Source organism: Empidonax traillii, unplaced genomic scaffold (assembly GCF_003031625.1).
Source record: "Empidonax traillii isolate 1590-97213 ecotype Southwest subspecies unplaced genomic scaffold, ASM303162v1 scaffold119:size1479319, whole genome shotgun sequence".
In the NCBI taxonomy this organism is placed as follows: Eukaryota; Metazoa; Chordata; class Aves; order Passeriformes; family Tyrannidae; genus Empidonax; species Empidonax traillii.
In genome coordinates, this window is record NW_020955312.1 from 796967 (window position 1) to 818655 (window position 21689).

At 41.0% G+C, this 21689-nt stretch overlaps 1 protein-coding gene across 2 annotated transcripts in view; it reads right to left on the reverse strand.

Moving 5' to 3' along the window:
* The window catches only part of KLHL14 (kelch like family member 14), a 63254-nt gene that overhangs the window by 9467 nt on the left and 32098 nt on the right, over positions 1-21689 (reverse strand). For both annotated transcript variants that reach the window (XM_027883152.1, XM_027883150.1), the window contains 2 exons: positions 7941-8030; positions 3399-3477 (listed from right to left, as the gene is read on the reverse strand). In XM_027883152.1, coding sequence (XP_027738953.1) covers positions 3399-3477; positions 7941-8030 — 169 coding nt within the window. The remainder of the gene's footprint in view (positions 1-3398; positions 3478-7940; positions 8031-21689) is intronic.

The following is a 21689-nucleotide window of genomic DNA, read 5'->3' on the forward strand; positions in this document are numbered from 1 at the left end:
GCTTTTCCTTCACACCCCTTCACTCAGTCATCAACCCAACCAACTCCTTCTTTCAAGTATGTACATATAAAAGGGAAGATTTTCTTCCTGATTTTCACAGATGAATAATTTATGCCCTGAAACACTAAACAGAATTACCAGGATGAGGTTTAAAACTACCAATGCTATTACTGATCATCGCAATATCTGGACCTGATTTCAGAGTCACTTATTGAGTATATGCTCTGCTTTTTAAAAATAATTATTCTTAATAGGGGTAAACATTGCTATTATTAAAGTTGAAGACAAAAATAAAATATGAAATAGTTTTATATTTTTTTCTGTGCCTACTTTTCTCAGTTCACTCAGCCTCAGAGAGTACACTGACCTGCTCACTTCCCACTTCCACTTGTGCTTCTTTAGAACATGGTACAATGCTGTGCTTTTTGCTGGACTTTTACAAAAACTTTACATTCAGAATATAAGAAAAAGCAAGATGTTTTAAATGTTATTTTGTTCCACACACCTTGAACAGCTCTGTGCTGAGCTGACAGGATGCAACAGTCCTGACAGGTGTCCAACTGAGGCTCATAAGTTTAGATACAACTGCTACAAAGACCATCCTAGTCTCACTGAATTGTTCTCCAAAAGCATCCCATTGTTATGGCATCACCAGGGAGATGTGTATTTCTAAGCTTATGAGTCATTTGCTGGTTCTCTCCCCAACAAACTTCTGAAAATAGTACATACTTTTCAAAAGCATCTATTTTTGAGATGTTTTTCAAATAAAAAGAAACCAAACTTGGCTTTAAAGAAAATACACTGATGGCACTGAATCCATAATGGGATTAGACTTTTCTTTATAGCTCATGCAGTAAAATCAATCATATATGGATTTTGGCATATGAGATAAAAGTTTACTTATCAAATATTTCATACATATTTTCGACTTGAGAATATACTGCCTGTGAACGAAACCCACATTTACCTGGCCGTCATTTCAAAGGAGCTATTATAATCCATCCAGCCAATTACTCTCAGACTAAAATTCCTAAGTAGGTTTTGACTTGATGGACCATAATGGCTCAGAAAAAAACCATTAAACAGTCTGTCTTGTCAGTGGTGCCTGGATTATGCCAACAGAGACAGGGCATGACCCTGTACTCTTAGGGGGGAAAAATAGCCTGTTGACTTTAATGGGAATTTTATCTGACTAAAGGAGCTGGAAAAGGAAACTGCGTAAAAGCTCCCTCTTGTTTGTACAATCTTCTAAAAACTAGGCCAGTCTCTACCTCTGAAGGCTGCAACAATTTTGAGGAAGTCAAAGGGATGGGATGAGCAAATGGAGGGGAAGGGATGAGCAAATACACCATCAAAAACATTTTAGAATGTGATGTGAAAATCCCTGTTTTCCAAGAATAGCCCCAGTGCTTAGGAGCCTTTAAAGAAAGACAACGGGCAAGCCTACAAGCTATATATCCTGGACAAAAGAGGTGATAATTAACATTGTCACAGTAAAGTCCCTTGCAGAAGGAACTATGTATGATTATTCCATTACTTTCAAGTAACAATGCAAGGAGCCGAGATGCTAATACATTACACTTTATTACCAGGCAGCTGCTAAGCAATCACAATGCACGGTTGAATTTCTGACTCTTGGCTGAAGGGCAGCTTCCACCAGAGCACAAGGCAAGTCACATGCCACACGACTTTCTAATGAAACACAACTGGCCAATGTGGAGGTGGAAAAACTCTCACTGTCTCCCTTCTCCAACCCTCGACTATCTTCTGCCTTCTGAGCTTTGTCAGCCAAATAAAGCCAACGGCTCAGCCAGCCGCATACGCCCTTCAGGAATTCTGCTTGCAGATACCCAGAAGGCTTAATTAGGACACCGATTAGGTTCCACAGAAGAGCTTCAGGCTCGGTACAAACTCTAGTCAGTCTCCCGGTTCACCGAGGATGACCTGCATGGTGATGAGCAACCCGATGCTCAGCTCCTGTCACCCCCCTGCCAACACCTGTGCCAGCAGTGACTCCCTCTGGGGAGCAGAACCCTCTGTTTTAAGGTAAACAGTCACAGCTGGGAGGTTATCAGTGCTGGCAGGAGTGAGGGAGAAGGCTGGGGGCTACCACTGTTGGACTAGCTCCATTAACAACAACAAAAAAAAGAATTTTAGTAAAGGATTTTTAAAGTAAAACATGATGTTATTAATGAAGCCAGAGACTAAAACGCACTGTGAAGGTTTTTTTTATCTGTATTTTTATGGTTAATTTTATCAGTGCACTCAGCTCCAACAGGGAACCTGCTCAGAACTGCTCCACTTGCACTTTTCCATGCACTGGTAGAAAGCAGTATTTTTTGGTAACAAACATCACACGTGGGTCTGCATAAGGATTTAGGTCAATCAAACTGAATCCCAAACAAAGGTCCTTCTAGAATTGTGCAGACTGACATTTTACCTCTGGAAATTTGAAAAGACAGCCGTATTTTCATGCATCTCATAATACACACCTTGAATCATGATGCTGCACTAAAGTCAATATATTTATGACTGCCAGACACCTGAATACTGTGGACAGTCAACAAAGAAAGAGCTATAATACTGACAGCATATGGAAATAAGGAGACCACCTTAGGGAGACACTGTGAGATCTTTTATACATGGGATCCATGAGAAGATGGATGTTGAACTGAAGGATGAAAAACACTGAATGTTTTTTCAAATGACTTTGCAACTTTGGATCTTCTGCCTGTGAGATTCCCCATATGAAACATGCATCATTCAGTTCAGGTTTGGGGGACTTTTTTTCTGCCAGGATAGGATTTGGGATTCATGGTTAACTTTACTTCATCTTTATGAGTCATTGCTCGAGTCCACATGCACCTTTGCTCTTTGGTACACAGCAAGATTAAAACATGAGCTACTCTAATATGCATTAGCTGACAGCAACTTCACTCAAGATCACCTATGACAAGTGGAGACATGTTCAGGAGAGCTTTTCATGGCTGGTGCGGTGAAACAGGATGGAGTCAACATGTGAGGGTTTCAGTTCCCTCTAAGATATCTGACTATAATTACTGCTTGTTTACTGCAAACTCATCATGACAGTTCAGTCAGGGAACATGACAGACACTATGGAGACTTCATAAAAATTCTTCAGACTGTACTCAGGCAACCAGTAATTGCACAAAGTCCATGGCTATTTTGCATGAGTTAGCACTGCAGGATTTGGCATCTAGAGTTCTGAATTTGGAAAGTTTTAAAAATCAGGAGACGAATCGGATGCAACTGCATCCTGCAGTTTTATCTGTGTTTTCAGTGCTTCTCTAGGCCTCCTTACTCCCAGAACTAAGCCAAACCTCAGCTGCTCCTAGGATGAGAAAACAGAAATTGAAAAACACATAGCAGGTTTTTACCTCTCTTGCATTGGTGGAAGTTGTATCCAGCTGTTAAACCTGGGATCGTATCGGCTAACAAAGTTTGTACTGTGTTTCCCTGTAAAGATAGATTATTTTGACACTCAGCTGTTTGTTTCATGTATTTAACATCATGATTGTAATATATATTACATATACTTCACAAGTTGACAGCTTTTATGAAGGGTTCCCCCTTTTACAACAATGTCTGATTACACTATGTGTACAGTAATAATTCAACAAATGGGGCACCGCAAGGTTTGAATTAGCAGCCACTAGAAGTAAAAGCAGGCAGAGATTATTCTTGCTCTCTGTAATAAGATCTTGAAAATGTGTATTTAAATTTACTTACACATGCTGTGGTATTTTCACAGCCACAAAAAATCACAGCACTAAACAATATTACTGCCCAAAAGAGGGCATCCCCAGAATATTTTTATGACTAGAGTATTTTGTGTCAGGTAAAAAGATTAAAGGGAGAACGTGCTTTTCTTTCTCCTCACATCATCTCTAGATAGAACATGGCAAAACACCCTAGTGCAAATAACCAGGAGCTGCATAAGCCATCAGCATGGGGTATGCAGCATTTGCACTAGATGGTTTATTCTACCATGTACTTTCAGTGTAAGTTAGAAGGAATTACAGATGTGCATCGAAGGGGGAATATGCTCTTAGAATTTTATTCCAAGTGTATTAGCTAAAATACGAAACATGAGCAACATACACCAGCTAACTAGCTTCTCCCTTCTGTCAAGCCCAGGAACTGTGTTCATGTCTTCACGATATTAAGATTTCACCTTATTTTACATGCAGATTGACATCAAAGCAAGAAAACTGAAGCAAGAGAGTGCATGGCAATTTCCTGTAACACCTGAGACTTCAACAGTTGAGCATTTCGGAAACAAAAACCTTTGTTTATGTATGTATGACTAAAAAATTGAATTAGAGGCTTCACAGGCCAGCAGAATAACCCAATAGCATATGTCACAGTTCTATAAATGGTCACTAGGTATTCTACAAGGTGAATATTTTTGCATAAGACAAGCCTCTTCAAGGATTGGCTCGCTTTGCCTGCTTCATTCCACACTTACTTCAGCATGTGTAAGTAGACCATCAAGACTGTAGAGGAGAATAACAATACAGCTAGAATTTGTGTTTATAATAATTTAAGAACATGTTCCACAAGAAAACAGAGAAAGAAATCATGCTGGCCACGCTGGAAGTTAACTCATTTCCTTGCTATGTTATAAGCATGTTCTGTATGAGGAGGGTGAAGCAAAAGACTATTAAGTAATGCAGTATTTCCCTTGCAATCCAGCATGTTGCCTAACAAGGACCACGCTTGGGACTATTCAAACACATCTCAAAATACAGGGTGAGATCCCCACACTCTAAGTGCAATTGGCCATTCTGCCACTGGGTTTATATGTGAGACTCTGCACTTGGTGCCTATCTGAATTCCTTTAGTCTATACAGGCAATTTAGAAAAAGGGGCATTGAGAGCTACAATAAGCAGTAAAACAGTATCAGCAGGCATCCAAGTGCCTCTAGGTATCACTATTTAGGACATTTCTTAATCTATTTGTATTTCAAAAAGCAGGATTTCAAAACAGTGCAAGTATTGATCGTAAGTTTGGACTTCTAGTAGGAGGTTTTAATGCTGCCGTATTCACTACATCTTTCAGAGTTACTGGGGGCTTCAGTGGTCACCGGTTATACAGCAGCTTTTTCATTGTTGTCATACAAACCCATGATTTGGGGACCTTGGCCGTTTAACATACCATGTGTCACACACATGTTCACTACAAACACCACATGTAGAAGATTGTAGAGCGCAGGGCAGAAAGACAAGGGTTTAGTAAGCCTAGAGTAAGAATACAGGACCCAAATCTGGTCCCTTCACAGGAAGGGAGATGAAATCAAACTAGAACAGGCACAGAGAAGAGCTAATATGGTGATAGGAGGAGCAGAAAGTTTACCTTATGGCAGGAGACAAGGAACTTGGCCTGCTGCACCTAAGAGAACAAAAGCTGAAAGGGGATAGGAGTGCTGTCTGTAATATTTTAGAGAAACAGATCTCCAGAACGGGTAAAACTATTACGATAAAGGCCAGCTTTGGCATGAGAACAAGGTGATTTAGACAGTCAAAGAATACCTTTTACTGGACATTAGAATAAGGCTCCTAGTCATTTAGAGCAATTGGATTCTGTAACAGCTTTCGAACAGGAGTACTGGGGGCTAGAAATCCAACTGCTTTTCAAATGTAGCTTAGAAAATTAACAAAATGGAACTATATGATCCCTGTGATGGCAGGAAAAGGACTTGACCTACTTAAGCTGCCTGTTGTAACTGGTTTGACTCCAGTTTAATTCAGGACTTAGAGAACTGTATTTATCTTTCTGCCTTGCTCATTAGGAGGTTACACATGCTAGGAAGCACCTATCACAACAGAGAACTTGGGACAAGTAATCAGAAATCAGGATTAGCCGATCAGGACGATGGGACAAAAGGCTGCAGATACTGTTCTCTGCTCCCTACAGGAAAGACTCCACAGCCATGCCAAAAGGTGAAGGGCTCTGAGGGTTATGAAGGCTGGTCTTAAATCCATGTCTGTGTTGTGGATCCTGGTTTCATCAGCGTTTACTCGTGCAGGGACCCCTTGTGACTGGAAAGGCATAGCTGTAGGAGGATGCAAAAAAGTGAGAAAAAATGTCTCCCATGCTTTCTGCATTGCCAGGAACTCAAAGGAGCATGAAGGAGGCATAAGAACTCCTTGGGGACCATACAGCTTCTCAAGAATCAGACGGTCTGATGGCTAAAGCAATGTACGGTGCTCTTTCCACTGCCACCTCCTCAAGGATACTTTTTTACGCTGGAAAAAACACCTGGAACATTCTCATTCAGAGGAAAAGCCTTGTAATGCCTTGGCAAGACACTTTCACCTAGGTCTGAAGCCCCTTCTGTGCCACGAGAATAGCAGACAAGCAGGTAAATACAAGCTGTTCCCTTGTAGCTGCACATTTAGAGCAAACTGGTTCCAAGAAAGAAGTAGCCCAGCAGTAGCACAGGATGTAGTTTATGATTTCAGGTCCGCTTTTTGTGACAAGTACGATCCATTTCTTTTGGGGTAAATTGGTTAAGAGATCAGTCAGTATAGCAATGCTCCTACCTCCTTTATTGCTATATTCTCCACAGAAAAAAACCCTAGCCCTGGTATTCATGGAGCAAGGAAGTTGTCAGATGTCTTCAGTAACATCTTCAGCTCAGGAGCTGATCTAGGCAACCTTAGACCTAAGTTACTATTCATCTCACAAACAACTGTGCTTGACTCCTATCTCAGATGCAGGACGTGGACCCCTCCTAATGTCCCTCCATCGCCTTGCAACTCAGTCTCCACGTCTTTAAAATGTGGGTAATTATATTTCTTTTGCCCTTCATGTGACATGGTCATTTAAGTATAAACTGTCTGGAACAAGGTCTGCCTCTTACTGTCCATATGCCTACCACCAAGCACAACGGGGGCCCTCAGTGGATGGCTATGGCCGATGATCCTAAAAAAAACCTCTCATTAATGATACTGTGCTGTCTCCTGTTTCACATAAAGGACATTCAACAACAGAACTAAGGGGCACTTCTCCTAAGACATTTAGTGATATTCTTAACTACACCAGAAACATGCTTATAGGATGGACTGGATTGTTTGTCTCAGGTTTTAGGAAGTGAACAGATGTAACAATTTTCCATAATTTGGTTTAGTGCAGATGCTGAAATGGGGCATTCACAATAAAATATATGCAGTATATGTAATTTCAGCTGGATCCTCTGGTGTTTTAAAGTAAAAATGTGTACCTGCAAGCTGTTTTATGGTTTCTCAGTCATAATTATCTCTGTTACACAGACTGCTACAACTACAACTCTTTCTTTGTGTGCAAGCTTTTTAACAATGTCTTGACAATTTTGTGAATTTTGCAAGGCATGGTGTTCTCCTTTTGCTTTGCTCAGAAGCCTGTTAAATTGTTTAATTTCTCTTTGCGGTAAATTTATGAAGTAATCAAATCAAAGAAGGTAGCAGCAGATAATCTATATGAGAAGCTCTTGCACAAGACTAAAAAAAGGACCAGTGTAAGAATCTCAGAGTCTAGATAATTAACACATTAACAACTTGAGCTGCAAGTATCTTGTTTGACAATAGAAAAGAAGCATTCATCTACTGCAATTGCATTATTATATTATGACTGGAAGGAGATTGGAAATGAAGGTTAAAATTCTTAACAGCTGCTGCCTGGTGCATGCACTTGAAAGAGTCTGTTCTGCTGCCTGTGGCGTTTCTCAAGGGATGTGGGAGCTGATGAATGATGAAGATGCTAATGCAAAAGTACCAGATATTCATTACATCAACACCTAAAAGTAGCCTTTAGTAGGTTCAACAATTAGGCTGAGGGTCCTCAAAATCCCTTGCTCATCACTACATCAGCTGACCTGACAGACAGACAGACAGAGGAAGGCAGATGCTGCCTTTGCCTTTTAGTATTCTATACATACCGTTAGGGTTCCATTGGTCTTCTCCTCCCAGCACAAACAAGAAGTTTTCCACTTCCACGACACAGTGATGGGCACTGTTATACGGCATAACTGCAAGCAAAGCAAGAATTCTTTGTCAGCTTAGGATACTGACTTCATATTTCCAGAGGTACAAAGTACAACACAGAGATTGCATCTGTAGGAAATGATACGGAAACAAATCACCCCAAGCATTTATGTCCACTGACTTAGCAGCAGACAAAGCCACTTATTAGTAAACTTATGTTATTCAATCTTGCAGATAAATAGGAAAAAAAGCAGGAATTCTGGTCCCTTAGTGCCCCTTCACCTGCCCAAGCGCCACATATACTGCTCTAAAAACAGCTTGTAAAAAGGGATGAAGTTCCTTGAAAATAAGCAGATGCTAGGAATCCTAGTATGCTAGAAAACATCAAAAATACTCAGCCCAGCTTTGTTCTGCTGACAATGTTTCCACAAGAAGAGTCAGTATGTTCAGTAGCTTTCTATTACACAGCAATGAACAAGCTGCATTTCCATACAGTTTTAAGTTTTTAAATTAAGGTCCTGCTGATTTAATGCCTTTTCCAAATGTATACGCTTAATTTCCTGTACAATGTCATTAGCAGCACAATCACACATCTTCTATTCATCTAATCAGGAAGCCCTTTGTTAACAAAGATCAAAACTGTGGCATTAGGTTTGCAATATCCCCCTTTTTTTACAGAGGTATCTTGATTACTGTGGACCAACTACAGATGCAAACATCCATTTTTGAAAATTTATGTTTTCCACTGTAAATGCTAAAATGCAAAAATAATTATTATATATACATAATATTCACATATTATTGCAGTGTGCCATACAGAACTATAACGAGACTATAAGGTAAATGTAAACTTACACAGCATTAGTTATCATACCACATAGAGTAGTTTTGGCCCAGTGACACCAGTAGGAAAAATGATGTCCTTGTTCAGCTCATCATATGGGCACCTTAAATCTAGGTGAGGACAAATGGGGTGGTGATGTGCATGTACAGGCAGGGAACTTATTGCTTGACACGGATCAACAGAGCACTTAGGAAACCAGTGCAGTGGGAAATCAATATGACTCAGGGCCAGCTCTTACTTTGTGCTCTTTTGCCAGTGCCAAAAAAAAAAAAAAAAAAAAGAAAAAGAGGCAGCCTATCTCACACTTGGATTATTTTGGGTGATATATCTCTCATTTCATTTGTTTTATTATCTTTTATTTTTCTCGGAATGCAGTTGTGCAGTATAGCATATGCAAATAATAATAAGAAGAAATACGCACAGCTTTGTTATTTAGGACACTTTTTCTTAAAGATCAAGTGGGCTCATTTAAGCTTCTTATTGAAGTTTTTGCCTAGGCAATGATGAGCAAGTAAGGTATGTTTTTAGTTTCTAGTAAAGGTCGAATATCATTTTCATAGTCTGTGCTCCTACAAGTCATGTAAGTGAAACAGTTCTCAAATTAGGCAGCCAGGTACAGTGAGAGTTCATTAATTAAGATTATTTGTTACTGGTACACTTTATATTAACTGGAAACTAATCCTATACCAGACACTGCAGAAGATTTTCTACTACCCAGAGATTCTCATAGAGGGATGAAAGAATTAAACAGATTTTTGCTGTCTTTTGAGCCCCCATATCATATTTTTCTCATTCTTTAGTCTCAGATGTTTTCCTATTTTAAAATCTTCTCGTCCAAAACTCCAGCACTTTTCTTGATTTTGTGGATGCTTGTAGTACGTAATCAATTTGGGTTTCTCCCATGAGAAATTTGCTGCCTTCCTTAGGTGCTTTTTGGGACCCTTCCTCTCAAGAAGAGGCTCCCCAGGATCAGTCTGCAAGAGCTTCAATTCTTACCTAATCCAATGCTTTATTATGGTTTCCAGTTATGTCCAAGCCAGTGGTTGCACCCTCAACCTCTTCTATTGGAAAATCTGAAGAGCTCTATAAAGAGCATTTATAAAAAGAACTGTCTGCAGGCAGCACACAGACATATTTTTCACGTTATGTTTTCACTTTTGCAAACACTTGTGTTTATTTATCCTCCATATTAACACAAAGAGGGTCAGTAGAGGAAGAAATTCTATTTTAAGCTTTTCTGCTGTTCCTATGCGTATAAGGTATGCAATAAGACTCCCATACTTATTATTACAAGTAAACCTTGAAAACTAATGGGTTAATCCTGGCTCCTACTTAATATGATACAGGATTGGGTGCAAATGATCAGAACTACCATCCATAACTCATGGGAAAGCTAAAGGGAAGCTTGCCTTAGAAGGAGGGTAGTATTTGGGCTTCAGAAGGAAAGGTGACTGCAATAAAACACTGCAGACCTTTACTGTGACCTTTGTTTCTTGCAGAGCTTTGGGGAAAACTCTTTTCTTGGTCTCATGAATCTGTCCATGGAAGGGAGCTGGAAAAAAATAGGGAGGATGGAGCGACACCTAAGAGGGAAGGAAGTTTTGGACACTGAAACTGTGAAATCACCAACATCGCAGTCTTTCCCCTTCACCATTTTCAGGGTCCCTCAGAATCATGAGTTATACACAGAAATCAAAACTATGGGAACGAAGATTTCTTTTCCCCCTAACATAAAACATCCTTTGAAAGCACCAGAAAACTTGTGCTGTAAATTGTAATTCCTTGTGAACACACACCCATATAAAACTTAAATTTTCATAGGTAATAGTCAAAATTACATGGCAGTGAGTGTGCTATGTTCAATGTCTAGTAGGAACTATCTTCTCAAACTCACTAGGCTTGACAGGGTGTAATGGGAAGAATTTGGCCTATCACAAAGTCTGGCCAGGCTGCTGCTTTCAATAATTTTATATGAGCCTTTGTCTGCTGTTTTGCTTTAATAGTGTGAAAATCCCATCTTCTCATTTTTTGATTCCAACTCGCTGGAACACCTGCTTGCCCCACAGAAAGGGTATTTGAAGAGAACTTTGTACGCCATGCTCAAACACAGCCCAGTGTGAGTTTTTAGCGTGTCAGTCAGTGAGTTAGAGGGAAAGGGTAAGGAGAAGCTAATCAGGATGAAATGAGATTAAAGGCTGTCTAATTTTACAGCAACTGTGATCCATCAGCCACTGTGAAAGTGACAGTGGAAATGAATGATGGAGACAGACAGGTGGGGCTGTACATTTCACTGATTTATCCTCAAATGCACTGGGCCTTATTTTATTGAGTGAACATGACCGCATTTATCATGACTGTCATCTAAACCCACTTCCCTCCATTTAAAAAGGTCACTTTACTAGGAGGGAGTAGGATAGAGGCACTTTCAAAACAGATTTGAAATTTAATAACACATGTTTATAAAGCCCTGTGCAAGAATTCTCAACTTTATTAAAGACCAATTTACAAAGAAGGGGAAAAGAATATTAAAAAGAGGAGAAGATGAAAAAAGCCATGGTCATCTGAGAAAAACACTTATTTACCAAGGTGATAGGTGCCAGAGAAATATGTGAGATAGACAGATATAAACAGACTAGTTGGAGGGAGCAGAAATCTCCTCTTCTAAGGCTCTGCCCCTCACACACCCTTCCCAAAGCTCAGGATGCCCATGCTTTCCTGGATGAGCAGCACAAACAAGTCCAAACAGCCCCACTGAAAGACAACACCCCCACTAGCCCCCTTTCCATGCAATTGATATATGATTGGTAGGAGACTCCTGGGAAGGTGGAAAGCAATTTCCTAGTACGTATGTAGCAAGTAAAGCTTCCTAGGTCAAAACCAAATGGATGATTTAAACTTGAGAATGATCCAGAACACAGTGAAGTCCAAGACTGCAGTGGTATTTGCTAAGAAATACTTCACTACATAGACATCAATGACATTGTGCAGGAGGTGACACTCACGGTCATTCTCCAGATGCAGATGCAGGTGGAGGACACAGCAGCACCGCACATCAGGATATCTATCCCAGGCAGAAACTCCTCACACATGCCAAAGCTTAGCTAATGAAAGGTACTAGACAATGTTCTGGGACCTACTTTCAAAAACAGAGACTATAGCTGACACTCAAACACTCATGAAATGAAACACTCTCAACTGTAATGCCTATGAGGACAACCAGATGCAATGATGCTTCAAAGGCACCTCTATGGTACACCTCACTCACCTAACAAACAATAATGTGTGCTCTTTGTCTTACCCAGTTTTGTTTAGTTTCTGCCAATAATTGCACATTTAGGAAACAGCATCTGGTTGTTCTCCATACATTAATAAAAGGGTCATCAGTTTCTCCTCCTCCTTACACCTTCCCTGGTCTACCATCACTTAAGCACTAACCAGCAGGGAAGAAGGGCGAATTGGAACAGCGTTTCTCAAGATAGGAGGAGGGATGAGCTCTGGTACCAGGAGAACTGAAATCTGTGATACAGCCTATAGCCATTCCCCCACTCTGCTAAAATCTCTTTTCAGAAACCGCACTTGATTCTTCTACAAAAAAAAAAAAAAAAAAATAGCTCCCACCACGCCCCAAGCACCTCCAAACCACCCCCCCGAAACAAACAAAAAACTCAACAAACAAAACCAAACAGAAAACCAAACTCCATAGATTTTTCACTGCCCTGAACTGTTCAGCTGCTTGAGATACAGGAGGTACTGTAAGGAAAGCCAAGAAATCTCTTCCTCAGCTACTGCACAGCTTGAGCACAGCCCTTCAAGACTCAGTACACACCAAGAAGTCATGCTTATCATCTCTAATGACCTGTGCAGATGACGCAAGAGAAGAGTGTGTTTCCAGAATGAGGATGTCATTATCAGAGGACATATGGAGTCAATAATGACCTTCCATAATATTAACAGCCTATCTTGTTGGCTACATAATATTCAGCTACTGCTACTTGAAAACTAGTTATTTCTAAAACTCTGAGGAGGGCAGGGTAACTAACACGAGATGCCTCTTTCTAGTACAGAAGGCACCTACAGACTCACTTTAGGAGACTGTGATTTGCTCATGGCAGAGACACAATATTGATTTCATTCCCGACCCTTCCTGGAAAATGCTGGGCAGAACACAGCTGGTCCAATTATTTCCTGAGAACAAAATATGAGATACTGTTCACCTTTCTGTGGTTCATACATCATTTGCAGGAAGTCTATGCATTTATTACTGAATGCTACTTGTTATTTCTCACCAAGGAGGTTATATAAATAAATGCTGGGATTCCTCAGTGAATTGTTCTCTTCAATTGTTTGTTATTTAATAACTGTGGGGAAAGACTGACCACAATAAGTATGAAATTCTAGCCTCAGTGAATGTGGTGAGAGTTTTGCCACTGACTTTAAAGGTATCGGGCATTCACTCACTGGTGTTTTCAGTTCAAAAGATAATGAAATAAAGTTAAAAGAAGAGAATAATCAACAGTAGGTGGCAAACACCTCTGTTAGTGTTCCTGGCCAAACTGTATTCTGTGACCTCAAATTCAAGCAAACACCTGTGAAGTATTTTTTTCTTAGTAACACACCAATTTCAAACCTTGAGTCTGAGCTCAACTCAGTATGGGAAGCCTGGGACAGTCCAACATCAGTTACCATAAACAGAAAATCTTAAGGTGAGGCACTGTGCCTCAAAGTCACCTTTGAGAAAAAACAACTGGTCCAGCTGTGGTCCAGCTGCACCACTGAGAACACCATCAGCTCAGCTAGAAACTTCACCACCTTTTCATTCCCATGCCAAATTTGTGACAACTTTGTTCAAGCCACCACAAGTAGATGGGCACAGAGATGCTGAAGCCATCTAGGCTGTCGTCTGTACTTCAACTGAGGCTGCAGGTAAGCAAAAGTAAAATGATGCCCCAAACCTAACCTCAATTAAAGATAACATAAGCTCCAAGAAAGAGAAAACTGAGCAGATCAAAGTCCTCGGAATAATTCACAACACAGTGAGTGGTATTTCATATAATGAAGATACTTTATATTAATTAGGCATTTCTCATTATGAAGATATTCTTTAATAATGAAAATATTTTTTTTTTCATTCAGATGTCAAGAGTTACTCTTTTATACATTGTCTGAAGTAACATCACCAGGTTGTTGCAGAGGTCAGGGGGTTTCTAAATTTAGTTATTTTAATGGGCTAAAATTTTCGTATGTGAGCATCTAAAATAAGATTAAATTCTGACACACCAGATCAGGCAAACATAACATTAGGAATAGCTGCCATGCTCAGCTCCTTCCTAAAATAAGATGCTTTAAAAGTTATTTGAATACGTGTTCTGAGTACAGACCTGCCTGTTTCCACAGGTGAAATTCACCCGATGGCAAAATATTCCACAGGGTTTTCAGCAACATATACATTTGGTTGTTTGCATGAGCAATATTTATTCACACATTTTCAAAGCTGCAAGCACCCATTTGGATTTCATTTGAATAATAAAGCTGCCTACAATGTTTGAGTAAAGTAGGAAAATACTACACTCTCACCTCAAAAACTGGTGTTCCTGTACCAAAATCCTGACACAATCCTTCCCATGCAAATACATAGCAAACCTACGCACACTTGTGCCTTCCCCATGGAAGTGACTCCATGCAGCTGACCTTGCCAGGTCTGAGAAGCACATGTAAGTGAAAACACCAAACATCCTGGCACAACGTGGAGCAGGGGATGTAACGCATGGTCCTGTGGAAAGGTTCAAAGTGACAGTTCTCCTTGTTTTATTATTCCCTGCTTACCCACGTACCTGCTGAAGGTTGCCCCCGGTCACCCAGACGTCCCACCGATTTCCACAGACCATTTATCAGGAGACACTTGTCCACCACTATGAGTTATGCAATGTTACCTCAGTGACGGCTGCTCCCCAGTAGAATACATTGTGTACCTACTCAGGCCTGGACTTACAATCTCTAAAGTAGAGCCCAACGTGTATTACTATGGAATGACATCTCGTCACATCACAACAGTCTCATGATGTGACATTTTGCACAACAAAATCTTCTCATGGACGAAATGATGAATAGTCCCTGATGGGAGAAAAACACAGCAGAGTTGCCAGAAAGCTCTGGAAAGAAACACTATCTTGTCCCACTGGAGGCTTTCAGATCCTCCAAGACGTCAACTTAAGGACATGCAATCCCTTCTCTAACAGTGCTGCAGGGCAGAAGACCACAGCCAGGAATGGTGCATTAATGCCCAACTGCTTGTGACCACTTGCATCCATTTATGGCTCAATTTCTACCTGACCTTGAGATGCACACACACTCCTGGTCTCCTCTTAAGCCACTGCTTGCATTTTCCTGGTTGAATCCTGTTAATGTTGCTGAGAGACCTATGTCTTAAAAAGAACTCATCACATGCAGCAATACTTGGCCCCTAGTACCCCAAAAAATTACTCTTTCACAATTTTCTCTCTCAGTCTCACCTCTTCCTACCCTGCTCACAGCTCTTGACTTAATATATTATGTTAGAGTAACCAAAAGGTTTTTTTCCTTCCCATTAAGTCTTGAAGTCATTCCAGGAGAAGAAGAAAAATGTGACTTTCCATTTGGAAAACTCTACATGGAGGAGGGATGTGCCCATATTTTGCCATATTAAAACACCAGTTTCGATACACTCTAATTCACTCATAACAGATAAATTGAAAGATTACCTGGTACAGATTTTTGTGGTTTTTTTTTTTTCCCTTTTAAATACTTCAGTATTTGCAAATGAAAGGTTTTACTTACAGCTCACACCTAGAGCACTAGGACTGAGAGTGGAAGAGTAGGAAGAAGGATCTATCCAATGCTTACCAACACAGGAAAAAAGCTTCCTTTCCCAGAAGACATATACCTTGTACCGGTATCTGAAGAAAAGCCTGAAATTCCAACATACCTGACTTCCAGCATGCCCAAGAACAGCATGCAGAAGCAGGAATGTCCACATAGTATTATGTTCATGTACTTAGGCTGCCTGACAAAAGCTCAGGAGTCCCTGCCAGGGACAGCAAGAATGCTCGAGTTAATCTGTAATGGACCACTCAGAAAACATTCTGTCAGGATGATGAGTGAGGGCACCAACAGGACCTCATGGCCCTGACCAGCCTGGAGTTACCCCCAAAACCGCTTGTCCATGGGTGCAAGAGCCCCATTTCAGCTCAGGCCTAGGCACCCAGACCTGGCCTGGATGGACCCCATGCAGGGACACTGCAGTGCATTCTCAGTCCTGTCTTTAGCCTTGTCTCCTGGATGGACTTTTGGCCTGTTCTCATGGAGCCACCAGCCCCACCATGCCCTTACACACACCCACAGGCAGGAATGCTGCTGCCTGAGCAAGGATCGCAGACCAGGCTTCACCCTGACTCTGCACATCCCTGCCAGTGTCCTGAGAAAAACTAAAGGTAGGTGGAGATGTCTCAGCAGAACTTAATGTTCTCATCATCACCAAAATAGTCACTCCCAAGTACCAGAAAATAACTGTCTTATTGTTAACACTTTCCCCACAATGGACAGAATTAAATATAATTTATAATATTTTTTTTTTCTCAGGATGGACAACAAGAGCTCACTCTAAAATGTACTAACCACCAGGCAGATAAATGCAGAAGGAAACACAGGAATCAAACCACAGAAATTAGGTAACATGAAAGACTGGCTTCTCCAACAGAAACCAGGCAGAAATGTTGCTCTCCTAGACCTCCCCCTCCCACAGATGGGGTCCTAAGGAAGGGAGATGGCAAACCCATGGACAATTTTCAAATTCAGGGAAGAAAATTTGACCTGGGCAGCAAACCCATACACTTACGTAAAATTGGCACAGATGACTTACTTTGTAAATCTATACACAAAAAAAGAAATGAGAATGTAGAGCTGGAAAAAAAAAATCCATTAATGGATGTGGACTAAATTTATGTTGATTTTCTTTTGCTCTGTATGAAAACAGTACTGTTTAATATTTTCAGGAAAAAAAAATGGCTGTGAAAAGTGTGTTGTGATGCCTACTCATAACAATCAAAAAAATTCACTCCATATTAACCTTCATTCCAGAAGTTTTGTTCCGTCTCCTCAGAAGCCTTTTGTGGATTTAGAAAGCATCCAGTCAGGAAGCAGAAGGGAAAACACATTTCTCAAAACTGGATACCAAGCTGAGTATCATAGCACAAGCAGCTGCTATTTAAATCAAGAGGTGTCAAAATTCATGGGCTGAACCACGTTCACACAGAATCACAAATAATTCACAAATCACACACTAGTGCATGGTCATAGACTGCTGACAAACAAGATAAAAGGTCATGTTAATTCAAAGCACTGGCCACGCTGGGACTGCAGGATTGGACATATACAGTAGACTACAGTAAAGCTGTTGTGATCAATCCCAAACACCTAAAATATACATAACTAAGTATCCTCATCTGGCTTGCATTTTTTGTTGAAGACATTAATTTTGCACAAAGTATTGTTCAGGAAAATATAATCTTCAGTTAGTCAGGTGAAGGAAAGAGAGGACAGAGTCTGCATGAACAAAACTGGGACTCACTGTGCTAATAAACATGGCTTGGACCAGGTTCTGGTGGAGATGGAATTGAAGAAGCAAATGAAATGGAAAAGTGCAGGGATAGGTCAGGACAGATCAGAGGAGACATGGCAAAAGGACTGAGACTGGAGGAAGAGAGAGCAAAATCTGTCAACATAGCAGCACATACTGACCCAGAGCCCAAAGTTCTGCAGTCTTCACACTCCTCTATTGTCAGCACATCTAGGTGGAACCTTGTAATATTTACATCCCCTGGGTCGCAGAGGTGTGTACTGCAGATCTACAACACACTGGCTCTCAACACACCTTGAAAAAAGCTGACTATGAAAATCTGTGAAAATGCTGTGATGTGGAGCATTAGACATTATGGACTGTCAACATGAGAGCCAGCAGTGCACACCTCCTCTGGCAACCCTCTGTTTATTTATGCTGGTGTACTCCTTAAACAGCTCAGTGTGATGCTTCCCAACTGGCCATCTTGCTGAAGGTCCAAATCCACACACACCAGAGGTTCCATCACTCTTTGTGATGGCTGATGCACTCATGAAGCCAAGAAATAAACAATCAAGAAACTGTAGTATTTTTTTAGGGTACATGGAATTTAACCCTGATCTGTTCCCCACTAAGCTTCCCTGCCTGGCCTCCCAAACTGGAGTGAGCAGGAGTGCAAGGCCATGAAAAGGGAAAGACTTCAGCAGCAGCACCAGTTTGGATCAGCTTGTTGTGGTTGTGAAAAAATTCTTATGTCTACAGAAGATTTAAGAAGCCTGTGACAAAAGGATCTACTTGCTGAACATCAGAGGAGAAATGCTGTGAGTGGAAACTGAGCTCAGTCCCTTCTGTGCACTGACATGTGACAAAGAAGAGTGTGTGATATCACTGGAGATTGTATCTTAGTGCTTATGCAAACAGAGGCTGAATTAAGGTTGCAGGAGCAGCTTAATTCTCACATTTCTTAACTCCAGAGGGTTTAGCATTGCCACCTATCTAACACTCTTCCCAAGCTTGGTGCAAGTCCCTGTGCGTGATCCACGCCAGGTCTGACAGACAGCTAACACCTTCCTGCTCCTGCAGCATCTCTGAATCACCCACGTAGGTGCTGTGGAGTACGAAGTCTACGAAGCCCGTGGTCGGAGTTGCAGGAGCCCTCCTCCTCCTCTTCCTCCTCCTCCTGCCGCATTTCCTTCCAGCCGGCAGTGTGAGGCTAAACCACTAGATGGGGTGCGGCGTGCTCGGCAACCCCCTTCCCTTGGGAGAGGCATTTCAATCACCTTTTGGCTTCAGGTTTTGCAACCAAGTAAAAAAACAAAAGAGGTGAAATGCAGCTCAAAAAAAAAAAAAAGAAAAAAAAAAAAGTCATAGCCAGCTTCCTCCCAAGCAGTTAACTTCTGCTTGTTCCTCGTGTTCGGCGTGAAAGGGGAGAAATCAAACGGAGTACACAAGCCCCAGCGAATGCTCGGCGCATCAATCCTGGAGGATGCTGAGCCCCCCCCGGGCTCCCGCTGCCTGCAATGGGCACGGCAGGTGCTCAGGCTTTGGCACGGGTATCAGTCATACCTTCTTTGCCTCGTCTTGTCTCAGCTCCTCGAACCCAGACTGTGCAAGGATCAGTCAGCGATTTCTCTGGCAGTCCACACACATCTGCTTTCCTACTCCACGTGCCAGTCCCACTGAAATATAGCAGGCACAGTTCCCATCCCCACCAATACGCCGCCAAATTTATCTCCCTCTCTCTCTTAATAATGATCTGGAAGCTGGGTAAAAACAACATGCTCGCTTTTGACAAAGAGAGTGCTTCCTCATTACAGGGGTAAGGAAGGGGAAAGAGGACGTGAGGAAACTGTTATACAAAAGGATAACCTACAGAATTAAAGGGAAAAAAAAAAAAAAAAAGAAGAGCCCTTTCTGAAAGAATTACTCCTTTCCATGGAAAGACAATGCTTTACTCAGTTAATCCCAAACTGAACTGCATAATGGTGGCAAGGTTACAGCTCTCTTCTCATCTCCCTAAAGAATGATTTTTGGAGGGAGGCATGCTGAAGCATGTCTATTCCATCAGGAAGGTGCAGAAAGACTGGTATTTACCTGCACACCCACTGTTGCTGCATTATGCCTTCTCTCACTCTTTCCCAAATGCTTACAAGAACTTCCCTCTGAAGGTATCGTCCATCCCAGGAACACTATCTATTACTAAACCTGTACATAAAATACAATCAAACACTCCTTCCCAACATCCAGCTTCTTCCAATCTCCCACAAAAATACTGACATCCTGGATCCTCCCACACAGCACCTTCTCATGACCCAGCCCAGCTTTTCAAGCTCCTACAGACTCTTCTTCTCCATGGCCAAGAGGAGAGGAAAAAGCCAGGATCATTTTGAAGTCGGTCTTTTCCTCGTATGGTATAGGCAGAGGAAGACTACCTGAGGGCAGCTGCTGGGCATGCTCCTAACACAGTAGCTGCTGGGCAGCAGTAGTGATAGGGGTAAGGTAACCCATCAGTTCTCCTCTTTACCCCAGAAATGGAACAACTTGCGTTTGCAGCCTGACACAGCCAGTACTGCACAGATCCACATCCTTGCAAGTGTCTCAAAAGCCACTCTTTCAAAAAGAGCCACGTGCAGGGCTATGCCCAAGTGGCAATGTAGCACTTGATTTGGCAAGATTAGGCTTCAGTGATGAACTGGAAGACGAGCATGGGCAGACAGATTTGTGCTGCCCAACAGTATGTCCTGCAGGTGAAAACTCAATTGAACTTCCATTTCTGATGAACTTGGATTTTCAAAAAGAGAATCAGATGTAAAAAATGTGGCAGAAAAAGAAACACAAATGAAATAAAATAAGAAAGTGCACTTAAGCTGTTCTTTTGCTAATTCATTGAAAAACACTAATAAAATGCACAGTGAATCATTACCAGACATTGATGCAGACCGATCCTACCTAAGGAGTTTGCAGTCTTCCTATAAATTAATAAAGACAGAATATAATCCCAACTGCAGTGCATTTGATCATATATATTAATATGGAGACTGCTGATCCACATCTGGCTAAAACAAATGTGTTTTTACACAAATTAGGTTACCACTGATACAAACAGTTTTGATTCATACTACAGAGCAGGAACAGATGATCAACACTATTTCTTTGGTTTAGCACTGTGCTTGTGAAAGTCACCACTTATCAGCTGGGCTGCAGTAATTGCTTCTAGTCTCTTGCAATTAGAAAAAGCCACTAGCTTAAACTATCTCAAAGCACTGATTACATTGTTTAGAAGTGCACATTTTACCTTACATTTGTAAACACTCAGGAACATGAGGACTAGCAGGCATTGCGGCTCATCTAGGAGTGGCTACCTTGGGGAAAAGCAGATGAGCTGGATCTCTTGCAACCCTTTGACCATAAGAAAATTACAAAAGATGCAGACTCAATAAATATCCACAGATGACAAACAAACAAGAACAGCAACTACCTGCAAAATGAGGTGGTGGAAGCGACCTACTACTTATGTCAGTGCACCTTATTTACACAGTACTAAAACACCAAAATTTTGCACTGACTGTACATATCCCAAGAAGCAGTGTGGAGTTTTTATTATAGAAATAACTTCATTAAAATTCTGTAGAATCTTTAAAGTCAAAATGTAGACGTTAACTCTGCAAAGACAGCTCCATATGATCAGCTGTATACAGGCTTTCAAATGGTAAGTCCTCTGATTTATTTTGGTTTCTGACATAAAGTACTTTTTGGTGTTCTGCAGTACATGGAACCTCTGAACGACTACAAAAGCCTGTTTGGGACACTTGCTGAGATCCATTTCACTGGAGGTTCACAAATACATTCATTTATTCCTATTGCAGTACCGGCGTGCGTAAAAATAGTTTTGATAGAAATGAATACTAAGCAATTTCGCAAAAATTTTGTCTTCAATTCACATTAAAAACCTTGAAGGCTTAGTTATTTGCTCCCTACTCTACAGTACAAGTGCTGATAACCAAAAACAGTTTCAAAAATTACAACCCAGATCACTAAATCCAAGACACTACATATGTTTGGTGCCCCTTCAATTTACTTTCTTCAATTTACTTTCAATTTACTTTTAATTTTCAACCGTAAGATCAAAACCTCCCATTTGAGAAACAATCAGTTGAATCACAAAGCTTTGTCTTAATATACTAAATGTGCAAGATCAGAGATAAAATTGTTGGCAACGCAGCTAATGTAACTCTGCAGCAAGTTCCTTGAAATAATCAGAATTAGGTA